The 18,121-nt window shown below is 40.1% G+C and overlaps 1 protein-coding gene across 1 annotated transcript in view; it reads right to left on the reverse strand.

Annotated features, from left to right (window-relative positions):
* The window catches only part of csmd3b (CUB and Sushi multiple domains 3b), an 898,971-nt gene that overhangs the window by 165,192 nt on the left and 715,658 nt on the right, over positions 1 to 18,121 (reverse strand). Inside the window, 3 exon segments of the mRNA XM_060942250.1 lie at positions 6,272 to 6,460; positions 10,251 to 10,460; positions 11,516 to 11,632. Coding sequence (XP_060798233.1) covers positions 6,272 to 6,460; positions 10,251 to 10,460; positions 11,516 to 11,632 — 516 coding nt within the window.

The following is an 18,121-nucleotide window of genomic DNA, read 5'->3' on the forward strand; positions in this document are numbered from 1 at the left end:
TGGGTTCTCTTTATCTACTTTTAGGACTTGTGTGAAAATTTGATGATGTTTTAGGTCATATTTATGCAGAAATATAGAAAATTCTAAAGGGTTCACAAACTTTCAAGCACCACTGTATGTAATATTGGATCATTTTCCTCAATAAATAAATGACCAAGTATAATAGTTTTGTCTCGTTTGTTTAACTGGGTTCTCTTTATCTACTTTTAGGACTTGTGTGAAAATCTGATGATGTTTTAGGTCATATTTATGCAGAAATATAGGAAATTCTAAAGGGTTCACAAACTTTCAAGCACCACTGTACATATGAGGACATTCGGTTTTCGAAACACTTTTTGGAACACATCCGAACCTTTTGAGGATGGTGATGAAGAGAAAAGAGAGCTACAGGGATACACAAAAGTGTTTTAAGCATTGTTACTCATAACTTATACAGTGATGACGTACTAAATGCCTTGCCATAAAATACTTACTGTATATTCATTTACCTTTGGCTTGGAGTGTACAGTGAGTGTACTGGACTGTGTGTGCACACTTTGTACTGTGAGTGTACTGGACTGTGTGCGCACACTTTGTACTGTGAGTGTACTGGACTGTGTGCGCACACTTTGTACTGTGAGTGTACTGGACTGTGTGCGCACACTTTGTACTGTGAGTGTACAATGTGCTCAGTGTACTGTATCTCAAAAAGAACGTGTTTAAAAAAACATGACACTTTACTACAAGATATTGATAATGCAACTGCTTTACAGACCGTCTGTGATGCTGATACAGCAACGACTAAACGAGCTCAGTCCCAACAGGGATCAAAGTTTAAACCAAAAAGTGCAATAGGTTCTTGTGATTCCAATAACGCGCAAAATCCAGATAGGGGACAGGAAGTGCAAAGCTGAATGGACGAGAAGGAGGAAAGCCCATACTGTGCTAGTTTAGATGAGATGATGAGAGAAAAGCAGAAACAGAAAATCACAACATGAGCTCCTCGGGGTTTCTCGGTTTGATCGATTTGAGCAACTGTAAAACACCACAAGCCTTCAGCATTTTGAGAGCTTGTGATAGTGATTCCTATGTAGGCATTCACTTCCTGACCTCCATCTGCATTCCACACCACAGTAGTGCAGTAAAGTGACGTCATAGTCATACGAGCTATAGGTACAGTGGTGCTTGAAAGTTTGTGAACCCTTTAGAATTTTCTATATTTCTGCATAAATATGACCTAAAACATCAGATTTTCACACAAGTCCTAAAAGTAGATAAAGAGAACCCAGTTAAACAAATGAGACAAAAATATTATACTTGCTCATTTATTTATTGAGGAAAATGATCCAATATTACATAGCTGTGAGTGGCAAAAGTATGTGAACCTCTAGGATTAGCAGTTAATTTGAAGGTGAAATTAGAGTCAGGTGTTTTCAATCAATGGGATGACAATCAGGTGTGAGTGGGCACCCTGTTTTATTTAAAGAACAGGGATCTATCAAAGTCTGATCTTCACAACACATGTTTGTGGAAGTGTATCATAGCACGAACAAAGGAGATTTCTGAGGACCTCAGAAAAAGCGTTGTTGATGCTCATCAGGCTGGAAAAGGTTACAAAACCATCTCTAAAGAGTTTGGACTCCACCAATCCACAGTCAGACAGATTGTGTACAAATGGAGGAAATTCAAGACCATTGTTACCCTCCCCAGGAGTGGTCGACCAACAAAGATCACTCCAAGAGCAAGGCGTGTAATTGAGGTTTTTCACCCACGTGACCAAGTCATGTGATGCATCGTTAGGCTGCTATTTTGGATGTCACGGCTCGAATCAGTTTGAATGCGAGGAAGGCGACAAACGAAAAACATAAAAGAAAAAGGAGCGAGATGCAGAAAACACCTTCACTATCCAGCGACGTAGGGCATTTACAGGGCGAGCAGAGGGAGAGGTATTTGCAAAAATTGAGGTTAGCAGGCTTAGAGAACGACGTTTACCTGCTTCCACCAGGATTGTTCACTGACGTACGGAAGTACATGAAGCCCTCATCTTTACCTGACTTCGGCCCACATGATCCGTATACCTATGTCGTTAAAAACCCATCGCCATACACAGGTATTGATCTGAAAGCGTATAAGAGTTTGGATGCCTACAAATATTTTGTGTCAGGCTGGGTAACATGCCTACATCAGCGGGTCGTCCCTGGAGCCAGTGGTCGCCATCTTATTACAGCTAAGGTTTGTTCACATTTTCATTTACTTTCGGTCCTCAGGATAAACAAAATGTTATTAAATGTCATTGAAATAACTTCTTAGTCTGTTGAGACATGGTCCGTTATAAATTTGCTGTTACCAGGCAATGACCAAGAACTGTATTATTAGGGTCGGTGTCTGTGTTGTAGCAGTGTACTAGCAGCTAGCTGTTAGCACTAGCTAATGTCAACAACATAGTAGCTAGTATGTTACTGTAGCAATGTTTACGTTCAGTCATTTGGATGACTGTTAAAACCTTTCAGTCTCAAGTTTTTCCTTTACTGTATTTACTAGTTTACTGTAATTATGATCCGGCAGCTATTTACACCGGATCCAGTGTAAATAGCTGCCGGAGCGCGCTCCGGCTTGCTCCCCCTCAAATTAAGCAGCGCGCTCCGGCTTGCTCCCGGAGTGCTCCGGCCGAGGTTCCGGAGCGTGCTCCGGCTTGCTCCCCTTCAAATTAAGCAGCGCGCTCCGGATCCGGTGTAAATAGCTGCCGGATCATAATTACAGTAAACTAGTAAATCCAGTAAAGGAAAAACTTGAGACTGAAAGGTTTTAACAGTCATCCAAATGACTGAACGTAAACATTGCTACAGTAACATACTAGCTACTATGTTGTTGACATTAGCTAGCTTGACCTTCAAAATGCCGGACACCAGGGCATCACGTGACCCTGTGACATCAGGTGAAATACCTCAATAGTCAGCGGGGTCACAAAGGACCCCAGGATAACTTCTACGCAACTGAAGGCCTCTCTCACATTGGCTAATGTTAATGTTCATGGGTCCACCATCAGGAGAACACTGAACAACAATGGTGTGCATGGCAGGGTTGCAAAGAGAAAGCCACTGCTCTCCAAAAAGAACATTGCTGCTCGTCTGCAGTTTGCTAAAGATCACGTGGACAAGCCAGAAGGCTATTGGAAGAATGTTTTGTGGATAGATGAGACCAAAATAGAACTTTTTGGTTTAAATGAGAAGCATTATGTTTGGAGAAAGGAAAACACTGCATTCCAGCATAAGAACCTTATCCCATCTGTGAAACATGGTGGTGGTAGTATCACGGTTTGGGCCTGTTTTGCTGCATCTGGGCCAGGACGGCTTGCCATCATTGATGGAACAATGAACTCTGAATTATACCAGTGAATTCTAAAGGAAAATGTCAGGACATCTGTCCATGAACTGAATCTCAAGAGAAGGTGGGTCATGCAGCAAGACAACGACCCTAAGCACACAAGTCATTCTACCAAAGAATGGTTAAAGAAGAATAAAGTTAATGTTTTGGAATGGCCAAGTCAAAGTCCTGACCTTAATCCAATTGAAATGTTGTGGAAGGACCTGAAGCGAGCAGTTCATGTGAGGAAACCCACCAACATCCCAGAGTTGAAGCTGTTCTGTACAGAGGAATGGGCTAAAATTCCTCCAAGCCGGTGTGCAGGACTGAGCAACAGTTACCGGAAACGTTTAGTTGCAGTTATTGCTGTACAAGGGGGTCACACCAGGTACTGAAAGCAAAGGTTCACATACTTTTGCCACTCACAGATATGTAATATTGGATCATTTTCCTCAATAAATAAATGAGCAAGTATAATATTTTTGTCTCATTTGTTTAACTGGGTTCTCTTTATCTACTTTTAGGACTTGTGTGAAAATCTGATGTTGTTTTAGGTCATATTTATGCAGAAATATAGAAAATTCTAAAGGGTTCACAAACTTTCAAGCACCACTGTACTAACATTAATCAACATTACCAATACCAAGCTAAACTTTAGCGCAACTACAACAGGTGGAGAGAGAGAGAGAGAATATGTAGAATTTGTTTTCTCTCGTGGTTTTCCTGCTCCCAGTGGTTGTATTTGTACAGGGAAAACTAACATCTACCAAAACTCAGTAGCTTAAAAGAACAAGTAGCCTGTAAATAATGTTAACTTGGACCTAATTAATCCTGTTAGTGGAAATGTTCTGGAATTAAAAAAAAAAAAAAACACCTCTGTTTCTGATAAACAGCCAGAATATTACTGTACAAATTTAAATAATGAGCCTGCTCTTTAAATAATTGAATCCCATTCATAAATTAAATCTGTACTGAGGGAATTTGTGTGTGTGGAATTTATTTTACAGTGAAAGAGGTCCTTGTGTGCAACATTTGAGGAGATAAAATGCAAACTGTACACACTCATAGAGTAACTCCAGACCAGGCTTGTAGTACTCAAGTCCAGGACTCGGACTCGAGTCCGACTCGTGCCCTAATTTTAAGGACTCGTGACTTGACTTGGACTTGAGCACTGATGACTTGGACTCGGACTCGTGCGTTAACTGCATTCGGACTCGTAAATTGGAGATGAGGACTCAGATTTTTTTTATTTTTTGTAACATGCCATAATAATTTGGCATAAGATATTTATATCTACATTAAATTTTATACGAATTTTGTGCAAGAGAATGCACATTCACCTGTTCATACATTATGTTCAGGAACAAACTAATGTTACTGGCGCTAAAATGCCTGGAGAGAAGCCCCTAGGATTGTCCACTTTGCTTATACACACTTCCCGTGCAGTGAGAAAAAATGCACTGCTGTGTGTTCCATATGTAGAAGAACTATCGAGGAGACAACGGGGACAACCTCGAACTTCAATTGTCGTTTGTCAAAACTACACCCAGAGAAGTAAGTGACATGCAATGTTCATTGCCCTGTTGATAGCGGGGCTTACTTACTGACCAATGAACTAACTAGTGTTAACCCTCTTTCATGTTATTTGCCCTGCTCATAGTGGGCGGGGCTTGCTGAGTGATGAACAAGCTTTTTATCTGTAGCCTATTAACTAAAATGGGGCAGTCGAGCAGTAACGTTAGTCCAACACAGCAGAGATGCTTTCACATCGAGGCAGCAACAGCCACCGTCAAATGGTGCAGTTGGAATCTTGTTCTCGGATTCGACTCGGTCTCGATTCAAAATTTTCTTTAATGACCTAGACTTAACCACTGGGGACTCGAGACTTAGGCTACATCCACACGACAACGGCAACGAGTTTTTATTAAAAAAAATATCGCGTCCACATGGGCAACGGATCAGTAAAATATGAGGTACATATGGCAACGCAATGCTTGCTGAAAACGATGCAATACACATGCCACACCTCTAGGGACGCTGTAAGACGGTCCCATCGGAGACACCAGAACAATAGAAGAAGTAGGACGCATGCGCATAAACCCCTTCTTCTACCCAGCGTGAAGCACTCACAGGAACAAGCACACAACAAAAAGATGGCAGCTGCGACTATGCGAGGAAATCGTGCCTTCTGTGTGTACAAATTAGTTTTATTAGTGTGCATAATTTTATATAACTTAATTTTCTTATTGTGTGTGAACATTTTGAAAAGCATTTTTATATAATTTATATAACTTTTTATATTGTGTGTGAACATTTTGAAAAGCAGTCTTATCCAATAAAAAAAAAAAAAGAAATTCAAGAAATGGTTCAGTTACTTGTTTATTTAAAAGAAAAGCTGTATACAAAAGTGAATGCAATGCAGTGGTTCATACAAAACAGCGAGAGTGCTGCTTGTTCTAGTCATGTGGTTGTGACGTCATCGTAAACAAATCCGTTTTACTTATCCAGACGACTTCGCAACGGCGCCGTTACCAGATTTTTCCACTCTGGAACCCGTTCTCAAAAAATATCGTTTTGGGGCACCCAAAACGCCGGTGCCGTGTGGACGCCAGGCCGAAACGATAAACAATTTTATCAGATTCACCGGAATCCGTTGCCGTGTGGACAGGGCCTTAGTGACTCGACTTCAACACTACTCCAGACTGACAATGTTAACTGGAACAGTGACTGTGTCTACTCCAGTGAAAAGCTATTTCATTTGAGCATTGTGTTTTTTAAAAATGGAAAGAGTTCAATTAATAAGGTAAAGTGAATAATCTTGAAAGGAATGAACAATGCAGAACTCCGAGCACTCTTCCACATCCTGCTATTCAGCTTTAGAGTTTTATTCACACTTTGAAGATCTGAATTGTCAGCGTGAGCTGGTCACCTTCACAGCGTGGTACAGGGAAGTTCCAGTTGCGACTTGTGCCATGAAGGCAGGTGAGAGAGGTCTCTCCAATTAAGGAATAACCTGGCTGGCACTCGAATGACACTGTCATGCCAACGCTAAAGTCAGTGCCAATCACAATGCCATTCCTGAAGGGTCGCGGGTCAGGACAGCTCTGAAGCTGGTAGGCTGAAGACCAGAAAACAACAATATAATGAGCTTATGAGGTACTGTTTACAGACATTGGTGCAAAATATACCTGACAACACATACACCAGGCATGCAAATATACACAAGTACGAAAAATATAATTTAAAAAAAACCACAAAAACACAATAATATTTTCATAAATGTTTCATAATCATCCATAAAAAGAAAACAGCATGTTAGACACAATAGTTGGAAAAACAAACAAAAAAGTTATTTAATATTGGAAAGCATGTAAAACTGGGCAAACCAAGAACATGTCTTAATTACAACCAATATAAGGCAGGCATAAAACAACATTAAATGTGAGTTTCCAATATCTGGAGTACAACGTTTCCTTTATAAGTCATTTGCTTCATTTGCTATTATCTGAAGAAGTGTCCTAGTATACATAGAGCTATATTCACTGAGTGCATGTAAGGCATCTGCAAAACTGTACACACTGCTAATCAAACCTATAGACTTATCTATGGATACGTTGCATGTCTGAATCATTAGTTATTTGTACCTTGATGAGTACCTCAATATAGGATATTTTCTGTATATTATATAGGCTCAGGTGTTTTACTAGGAAATACGGCACTTGTATTTTTCACAGGCACTACATCTGGGACATGGAGAACCACAGCCGTGACATATTTAAATAATATTGGCTGGCATTGAGTGATATATCAGATATATTCCATTCGGCTAGCATGAGCTGGTGTAGCGTTCATAAGTAGTGTTAGCGAATGCTAATAAAGCAGTCAAGCCAATACTATCGAGAGCAAGTAGCACAGGCTAATGACTGAGAAACTAAGATTTTTGTTTCCAGACTCTTCTTCCACACACACTTGCCACAGAGGCGGGGTACACCCTGGACAAGTCGCCAGGTCATCGCAGGGCTGACACACAAACAACCATTCACACTCACACCTACAGTCAATTTAGAGCCAATAATTAACCTAACCTGCATGTCTTTGGGGGAAACCAGAGCACCTGGAAGAAACCCACGCAGACACGGGGAGAACATGCAAACTCCACACAGAAAGGCCCTCGCCGGCTGCTGGGCTCGAACCCAGGACCTTCTTGCCATGAGGCGACAGTGATAACCACTACACCACTGTGCCGCCGTGGGTTAGATATGTAGGCACATAATTTAGGAGAGGATAACTCAACTGTTATAGGCTAATTTGAACCCAAGAAACAACTTGGGATGTGTGCCAAAATTGCTATCCGGGGCAAACAGGCTGAAAATTACCAATCCAAGATGGCTGCCGGTAGCCATATTGAAAATATCAATTTTGGTACCACTCACCACAGAAGTATGTGCAATACCTCATTTTATGGGTTTTTGGGTATGGGGAATCCATTAGTGACATCATTTTCATGATTGAAGGAAAAAGGAACAAGCTATGGTCAAGGGCAAGGTAAAAAAAAAAAAAAAAATTGGCCAAAATTGCAGTTTCACAGAAAACATGAGAAAAACAGAATAACCCTACCTCAAACATGAAATCATGGAATTAGGAGACCTACGCACATAATTTAGGAGAGTATAGGAAAGCAAGCATTTGATTAAGATAAAGAAATTGTATTTTCAATCATACTATTATGATCAATGGAATGTGAACTTAAAGTGAAAAATACAAAATAAAACTTATTACTCTAGTAGGCAGCAATATCTTGAGAGCCTAAATATTTAACAGCCAACAGTACAACTTTTAACATCACATTATTACTGTTTGTGTCACATAAGCCAGGGTCAGGAACATGAAGAGTAACACAATAATAATACCGTAATACCGGCGGCCATCTTGGATTGGTAATTTTCAGGCTGTTCACCCCGGATAGCGATTTTGGCACACATCCCAAGTTATTCCTTGGGGTCAAATTAGCCTATACTGTAACAGTTGAGTTATCCTCTCCTAAATTATGTGCATACATGTCTAAACCAGGTCCTAGACTATATGTAAATTTACTTAGTTACTTTTAAAATCGGGCGGCATGGTGGTGTAGTGGTTAGCACTGTCGCCTCACAGCAAGAAGGTCCGGGTTCGAGCCCCGTGGCCGGCGAGGGCCTTTCTGTGCGGAGTTTACATGTTCTCCCCGTGTCTGCGTGGGTTTCCTCCGGGTGCTCCGGTTTCCCCCACAGTCCAAAGACATGCAGGTTAGGTTAACTGGTGACTCTAAATTGACCGTAGGTGTGAATGTGAGGGTGAATGGTTGTCTGTGTCTATGTGTCAGCCCTGTGATGACCTGGCGACTTGTCCAGGGTGTACCCCGCCTTTCGCCCGTAGTCAGCTGGGATAGGCTCCAGCTTGCCTGCGACCCTGTAGAACAGGATAAAGTGGCTAGAGATAATGAGATGAGATGAGACTTTTAAAATCAACATCAACAACTACACACAATGGAGTGACCTGGCAGCCTGACGCTAATCCCTTGCAAAATCCTTTGCCCTGTGTGTTTGCCTAAGTTTTGGCTGAGCTGAAGTTCCAGCTCTAATAGTAACGGTTCGCCACTGCTTTTAAATATGCGTGAAGAATATCTAGTGAAGTTTTGGTAGCCTTTCGGGTGTTCAATGCGTCTTTCTCTTTCCCGGCTAACAAAGAAATGCTTCTGTGCATGCGCAGCAGAAAACTCTCTCATTGAATATTCGCATCAGTTCCGACGTGTGACGTCATGTTGTCTTGACAACCATGCAATATCGTAAACCATATTCAACGCTCATTCTCCATTGGCTAGAGTGACATAATACACATAGGATAAGCAATATGCTAACAATATTGCATGCGATCAAACCAAATGATTGAAACCTGCAAGAAGGGAATAGAATACGTTTTTATTCCATGGAAAAAGTGTCCTGTAAGGATAATAATTCCCGATATTTCACTCTGATGACATCACTCCCAGTGTTTTCCAGCTGACTAGATGCACGCTGTCAAAATGGCGAAAAATAAAATTCTTTTGATTAACTTGCATATTTTTTATGTGGATGTGTCCATATAATATAAATAACATTACAAGTTGGTGCAAATATATATATTCTATCTTCTCGTGTTGAAAAATATACCACTCGTTCACTTCACTCATTCATGAAATAGACATTCACCACTCAGAGATAAACTTCATATCTTCGCGCAACTGTGTAATATCATATATAAGGCTACTATCAGATACTTTTTTGGTCTTCTTTTAATCTTCTACTTCCTGTTTCTATACTTTTTTATCAGCTTCAAATTGATTTTTTTGTATCCTGCTTATTATACTAAAGGGAGTAGCACTGAGACAACTGAAAGACACCAAATGACTCAAGAAAACCCAGGCAACCTTAAAACCTGCATAAAAGTAATTTTAATATCTTGGACTCCCTCAGCCAGATGAAGAAACTAAGTGAGTAATCGGAGTCTAAATACAGAGACCTTTCTTTGCAAATATACTGAGATACTTTTTGGCCTATTCTGAATGCATACATTTCTATTCATACTTGGCGTAAACATATAGTTAAGATTAACAAGGCATGATGGCCAGATGATTATCGTGCTTAGAATATACTAAATGATTAGAAAACTCAACACGTACAAAGTGTGTGCTGTGGAAAAGGTCAGCTTTATTAACAGAGATTGTCTCATAGAGCTAAAGTCATTTGTTGGTTCAATCTCTTTGATTAAGTTAATGTAATTTGTTTGGACAAATGCCACATGATTAATTACTGTCATTAAATAGTTACTAATGTAAACATTTCATGTAAAGACAGGAAGTCATGTTCTGGAGAGTAAAGGTAAGGTGTGCTCACCTTGGTATGTGATGTGGAATCCAGGTTTGTTCTGTGAATAATCACTATGGAAGAAGAAGCTCGTTTCATGGGTGGTGCTGAACAGAGATTCTGGCACTTGAGGCCCACTGAACCTGTCAATCACAGCACTGGTCTCTGCTGACCCGCTCCGGATCTCTAGGTAGTCATGGATGGCCTCGGTGGAGAAGTTAAGAAACTGCAAGTGGATTCCTAAAGAAATTAATTTTAAATTCCTTACTGCTCAGTAATGACACAGCTAATCCTGCACAAAACTCTACTAAAGTCTCTTCTAAATTCTATTAAACTTTTACAGTTGATTTGATGGCATTTCTTTTCCCCGTAATAAACTGATATTTGAAACGAATGCTTCAAGTTCCATAAAATGCGCATTTCAACTATTCAATTTGTCTGTTATTCATCTTCATTAACTGCTTATCCTGGTCAGGGCTGTGGAGGATACGGAGCCTAGCCTGTGGAGGAAATCCACACGAATGATGTGGAGAGCCTTTGAAACTCCATACAGACAAGTAACCTCAGCTCAGCATCTAACTGGAGACTCTGGAGATATCACAAGTATTCAGCTGCACCAGCATGCTGCCCACATTACCAATTCCTGTTTGATAGTTCAGCCTTCCTCTTACACTTCCTCTAGTGTAAGGGCTAACCATTGCTAGCAAACTTGGCTAGTGGCTTACCCAATATAATATTTTGGCTAATGTTAGCTAGTGAGCTCGACTACTGGTTTACCCGATATAATAGTTAGCCTATGGTTTGCCATTTTTACCTTCAAAAAACTAACAAACAAAAACCCCATTGGTCCAAATCCTACGAATGAAAATACATTTTGTTTACTAGGTAGATCAGTTGTCATTTCACTCTGTAGGAAATCATACATTTTTGTAATAGTCACTGAAGGACAAAAAAAAAAAAAAAAAAACCATCAAAAATGGTCACAAATACAGTATCATCTTCTACGTTAACTTGCTATTGAACTTGGATACAGATAAAGTTAAAACAGACAAGTTAAGCAATATAACATTGCTGGAGAGATAACATTAGCTTAGCTAACTGCTTCACCGGAAACATTCGTGCACACTGTGCTCAGCTAGCCAACTAGCTTAGCTAATGTTGCTGTATAAAGACAAGACAATTCTCTTAAGCATGTACAATTCTAGGAGGAAAAATGAGCTGTACTGTGGTCCAGTGCTATATCCAGATGGAAATATACATTCTCATAACATACATTAACGGTCATTTAGCCATACCAAAGCCAATGGGCAAGGTGACAGTCCAGGTGCAGTCAAGGCCACTGGGGTAATTTCCAGGATATCCAGGGCTCAGAATCACACCGCTCATTTCAGTCAGGGATCCTCCACACTGAGCTGTGGAGAAGCCGATACAGACTCATTTTACCAACAAAACCAATTAATATCATGCTGTGTTATAATGGTAGTGTTTAATTTTTAATTTCTAGTGTCCATGAATAGTCTTGTTTAATGGTTGTCTCACTCTTGCTAGTCGTAAAAGAAGTTTTATATCCACAAAAACTCATTAAAGAAAAGTTTTTGTTCATTTCGATCAGGAAATAAATTCTACTCCTCTCACCATTAGAACCATGCTTTTCTCAGTTCTTGAGCTGGAGTAACCTTATCTATCACATACAGCTACCAGTCAAGTGTGCCAGTACTAGTGCATCTCAAACAATTAGAATATCATGAAAAAATTCAATATTTTCCATCAGTTATTTAAGAAAGTGAAAATTGAATATAGTCTAGACTCATTACACATAAACTAAATGTTTCAAGCATTTTTCTATTTTAATTGTGACAATTATGGCCTAGTGGTTAGCGTGTCAGCCTCTCGATCAGGAGATTGCGAGTTCTATTCACGGTTGGGTCATACCAAAGACCATCATAAAAATGGTGCCCACTGCCATCTGGCAAGGCATGCTGCAATACAGATGCGAGTGGGGAGTCAAACTCTCGCGGTTATCAGAGGACTAGCTCCCCACTGTAACCCTAGCTATGCAGTACAGGCGAGAGGCCAAGGGCTACGAAACAGAGATCGGCAGCGCCGAACGCGCCATGAATGGTGTGGGAAGGTTTTTTTGAAAATGGCCTACAGCACAAAAATAAAAAAAATCTCAAAATATAATAATATTTAATTTCGAGTTTGAGTAAAACAGTATAAAATACGATGAATCTCTCGTCTAGTTCAGTACACGCAACCACAATCATGGCGAAGACTGCTGACTTGACAGTTGTCCAGAAGACGATCATCGACACCCTCCACAAGGAGGGTAAGCCACAGAAGGTCGTTGCTGAAAAGGCTGGCTAGAAAAGGTGCACAAGCATCAGGGATGATCGCAGCCTTGAGAGGATTGTAAAGAAAAGTCAATTAAAGAACTTGGGAGAGCTTCACAAGGACTGGACTGAGGCTGGTGTCAGTGCATCAAGAGCCACCACGCACAGACGTCTTCAGGAAAGGGGCTACAACTGTCACATTCCTAAAATCAATCCACCCCTGAACCAGAGACAACATCAGAAGCGTCTTACCTGGGATAAGGAGAGAAAGAACTGGACTGTTGCTCAGTGGTTCAAAGTCATCTTTTCAGGTGAAAGTAAATTTTGCATTTCATTTGAAAATCAAGGTCCTAAAGTCTAGAGGAAAACAGGAGAGGCAAAGAACCCAGGGTGTTTGAAGTCCAGTGTGAAGTTTCCTGCAGTGTGTGATGATTTGGAGTGCCATGTCATCTGCTGGTGTTGGTCCACTGTGTTTTATCAAGTCCAACGTCAATGCAGCCATCTACCAGGAGATTTTAGAGCACTTCCTGCTTCTATCTGCTGACAAGCTTTATGGAGATGCTGATTTCCTTTTTTAGCAGGACTTGGCACCTGCCCACAGTGCCAGAACTGCTACCAATGGTTTGCTGACCATATTACTCTGGTTGATTGGCCAGCCAAGTCGCCTGACCTGAACCCCATAGAGAATCTATAGGGTATTGTCAAGAGGAAGATGAGAAACACCCAACTCAAAAATACAGATGAGCTGAAGGCTGCTATCAAAGCAACCTGGGCTTCAAAAACACCTCAGCAGTGCCACAGGCTGATCGCCTCCATGCCACGCCTCACTGATGCAGTAATTCATGGCAAAGCAGCCCCAACCAAGTACAGAGTGTATAAATGAACATGCTTTTCAGAAGTTGGACATTTCTGTATTGTAAATCCTTTTTTGATTGATCTTAGGAAATATTCTAATAATTTGAGATACTGGGTTTCTGATTTTCATGAGCTATAAGCCATAATCATCAAAATTAAAACAAAAAAAGACTTGAAATATTTCAGTTTATGTGCAATGAATATAGAATATATGAAAATGTACCTTTTTTGAATAAAATTATGAAAAAAACCCCGACCTTTTTCATGATATTCTAATTGTTTGAGATGCACTAGTATGTAGATGAAAATACAGATGTTTGTGTGCAAACTGCCAGTCCACACTAAACTACAAGGAAAAAAAGGGCTTTAGTATTTACTGTGGCATACTGCAGCATACAGTATGTAGGGAGTGTCAGGGATTTGCAGAGGAGGTGGATGCAAGTGCAGATTATTTATCAAGTAAGGTACAAACAAAACCATCAAAGCTAAAACCAAGAACAAGAGCAACTAAACACTCATGGTGATGAACAATACTACAAATGACAAAAGCTTGACAAAGATACAAACAGAAACCAGATCTTAAATAGGGGTGCTTATTAGGAGTAACAAGAACAGGTGTGAGTGATGTGCATGGGCTGATGAGTCATGTAGTTCTATGCCCAGCGACGCTACCATGACACGGAGGACACTTATGCCCCTTTTCCACCAAAGCAGTTCCAGGGCTGGTTCGGGGCCAGTGCTTAGTTTGGAACCGGGTTTTCTGTTTCCACTGACAAAGAACTGGCTCTGGGGCCAGAAAAACCGGTTCCAGGCTAGCACCAACTCTCTGCTGGGCCAGAGGAAAGAACCGCTTACATCAGCGGGGGGGGGCGGAGTTGTTAAGACCAACAACAATAACAAGACCGCGAAAGATCACCATTTTTAAGCGACGAGAAGCAGCAGCTGTACAAACGTGAAGTCATTCATTATTATTATTGTTGTTGTTGTTGTTGTTGCTGCTGCTTCTTCCGTGTTGTTTTTGCTTCGATATTCGCGCCAAGGTTTATGCAAACGTAGTGACGTAACTGACGTATACAGCGACGTAACTGACGTATACAGCAACGTAATGACGTGGCTTCCCTTAGCACTGCAAGCTATGGAAAAGCAAACTGGTTCTCAGCTGGCTCGCAAGTTGAACGAGTTGTGAACCAGCACCAGCACCGAACCAGCCCTGGAACTGATTTGGTGGAAAAGGGGTATTAGTAAATAGGAACCTATTTGAGATTCTGCCTCATTTAATGACAGCAGATTGTACTTGTATCACAGGTAAGAAATATAAAACCAAGCTATATACTTACTTTATAAATGAATAAAAACAAATCTGAACCATTAAACTGTATTATACAACTGTGACGCTGCTTCTTAAATTGCCTTGAAAAAGAAAAACGAATGCTTTGACACTTTTATTCAACTCATGTGGTACTTGGGCGAGAAGGGTAACAAAATTCAGCATGGCTACTTAAGCACAGTATGACTCAGTGGGAGATATAGAAACAAAATGCAGGATCATTTGCAAAACAAAGCTGTGCTGCACCGACTGGTGGAAAATGATAATAAGACTGATGTCTAATTGTTGCTGATTCACAAAGCACAGGATAAACACTGCTGAATCATTAGATAAGAGCACATCAAAGAGGCCTGTTTGGCCTCAAACAGAACAACACATTTATCACAGTGATGTATCAGTTGCCTCTTGTTTTGACATAACCCTACTTTTCTTCACACCTTTCTCATTCCTGATGTTAAACAGGAGAGAACCAGCAGTAAAATTGGCTGCAAGAAACAAAAAGCACAACCTGATTGAATTCTGATTCCAATTACTTACTTTCTTTTTTTAAATGAGCACCTGGGAGAACCAACTATCAGCATGGTCTGGTTTGTGACAGTGAAGGATTTATTCAATAGGAAATCAGTGAAATGTTTAAGGAATGATTAAATGGCATTTCCGACTGAAATAAAGAGTGCATCAGAGCTTAAAAGTTCCATCTAATAAGGCTAACTGTGGCAAAACATGAGTTAGTGGGAGTATGTGCACATCTCAGTAATGAAAGCATGCCTTCACAGGAGGAGAAGCAAGGGAATCGGAGAGGGTAAAGGACTAAGTGCAGTAAAACATTACTGAGAAATCGAAACGTTTTCCTTGATCAGTAACAAACCAAAATGCATCGAAACATTTTACTGCAAAACAGAAAAGATAAACAAGGTCTCCCTTGATCAGTAAAAAAACTTTCAAAGACATAAACTTGCCCCTGAGCAGAGTGTGAACTGCTATCACGGGGATCTCCTGATGTCCAGGTGGAAAGCCCAAGGAACTAAGCAAGACTTGATCCAACAGATTTTGTTGGATTTCTGGAGGAAACACTGTTTCAGATGATAGCCTCAGCTTCAGATGGTCCATCCAAAGGCCAATCAGTGTCTGATATCGTTTGTACACTTTTCTGGCGACAAGCTTCAGAATCTTGTTCTTCACAGTTCTGTGTATATGCACTTCTGAGCTTTTGACGCTACAACAGTATGCGATTTAGCTTGATACTGTCTTTACGATTTACAAGATCTCATCTTTAAGCTATTAAAGAGTTTTGTTTTAAGCAGTTAGTGGTGAATGAACAAGACTGGCTTGCACGTTTACTGATGGGCTATGGGAAAAGGTCTGTGGCTGGCCGTCTCTCAGTCAAATTGCCTCTTTCTCTGAAACTAGGTGCTTCTTGGCTGGTACACAGTGTACCAGACTCTTGAGCTATGCCATTCTAGAGGTCTGGCTTATGAGGCTACCCCTGATTTCACTGGTGCTTGTGGTGAAACTACTCGTAGTCTTTACCAGTCAAGCTGTGGGTTGAACTTGAGAAGTTGAGACAGAGGAAAATAATACCGACAACTGCCTGGTGTGTACAGTCGTTCGTCTGCTTTGAGTATTTCAAATTAATGACGAAAGACATCCTCCATTTGGTGTCTTGCTGAGAAGCAGACAGAACACATAAAGATGCCTATGCTCATGCTCACACTCTTGTTTTCACGTGTTTGTTCTGACCCTTATACTGCACAAATCCAATAAAGCAAATGGGATCAATCTAATTATTTTTATTTAGCTCTTTGTGTTAATACTCTGGTCTATCACATTACGAATCGGTGAGTAAAGCTGTCATGACACCAGCTCAGCTCACCTGCACATTCAAACTGCTGCAGCTGTCACTAATCATTTATTCATTATTGGTTCTCTCTCCATAAATGTTTACTCTAATCTCTATAAAAAAAAACCAACAAAAAAAACTCCTTTTCTCTCACCATCTGCTTATCCAATGGCCATTTCCACAGGTATCATTTTGATTGTTCTAATTAATTTTGATATGTCTAATTTTGTTGCCTGGAAACCGAAGATTGGACTACATTACACTAACAGATAAGACTGTCTGCTGAAAATCATCTCCATTTTATGAGCTTCTGGTCTTAAAAATGGTTTCACCCCTATTTTCCCTCAGCATTTGTTATTCAGTGTTTTTAGATTTAGCTTTTCTTGCCTCCACTTGAATTTATACCTGTGCTGAGAAAAGACAATGAGCAGATAAACATGGTATGCTCGGTCAAATTAACACATCCGAGTGTAATATTAACTTCATTATTTACATCAGCGAAACCCATTCTCTATAACCCAGCCAGCCATTTAGAAGTAATTGTGTTTTATTTTGTGTTATTACATTTATTCATATTCACCCGAGCTCAGGGATGTACTGCGCCTTATCTGAGCTGAACAGAAAGCACTTGGAAATTAGTGTTAAAAAAAGTCATATTGTAGGTTTCGGGAGTGCTTTCATTCAAGATGTGAGTAAGCAGCTGGACGGTTAATTATTCAACCTTTCATTTCATGATTTTCAGCTTGACTAGGGGTAAAACAGGAGGAAAGCTTTCGGTTATAGCTTCCTTTAGACGGGTTTGAGAAATGTACAGAAATAACCAATGTTCTTTGGGATGCATTTTGTTAAGTATTTTAAAATGAGCTTTCAGAAATAAATGGGGGAATAAAGGATAACTCTAAGGTTACAGTAAAACTCCTTTAGTCACAATTATCACATTTCCTATAGGATATGGTACCTTGTACTATAGTATTTTTTTTTTAACTTTAAAATTCAATAGAGATGTGGCCAGCTGTATAAGTACATGTACAGTGGGGTCCAAAGGTCGGAGACTACTAGTAAAAATGTTCCTATTCCATATTCTTTTCAAATTTAATATTAAAAAATTACAATTTATATCATCATCAACAACTTGAGTGAAAAGTAGAATCGTAAAATTATTTACAAGAAGTTCAGAAGTTAACTGGTATGTCAACCTTTGTGTTAATGTTCGTATTCACTCCCTGATTTTGCGTAAAACCTGATGATTCATGTTAAAGCCATCGAAGTAACATATGAACATGTGCTTCAAGCATGATAAGTACTACAAGAAGACAGTCACCTATATCCCCCGCCCTATATACCGACTATATACCAAGTTTCAAGATATTATTTGTCACATTTTTCAAGTTCTGCTGCAGGAAACCAACCCTACCTCTTTACACTGACCTCAGCAGCCCATGGCATAAGCACACAGGACCTTTGGTCCAGGTGAGCTAAAAATTAAAATTCCTCACATTTCTTAGTATCAAAAGGCACATATACATTACTTAATCAACACATATAC

Source organism: Neoarius graeffei, chromosome 16, assembly GCF_027579695.1.
Source record: "Neoarius graeffei isolate fNeoGra1 chromosome 16, fNeoGra1.pri, whole genome shotgun sequence".
Classification (NCBI taxonomy): Eukaryota; Metazoa; Chordata; class Actinopteri; order Siluriformes; family Ariidae; genus Neoarius; species Neoarius graeffei.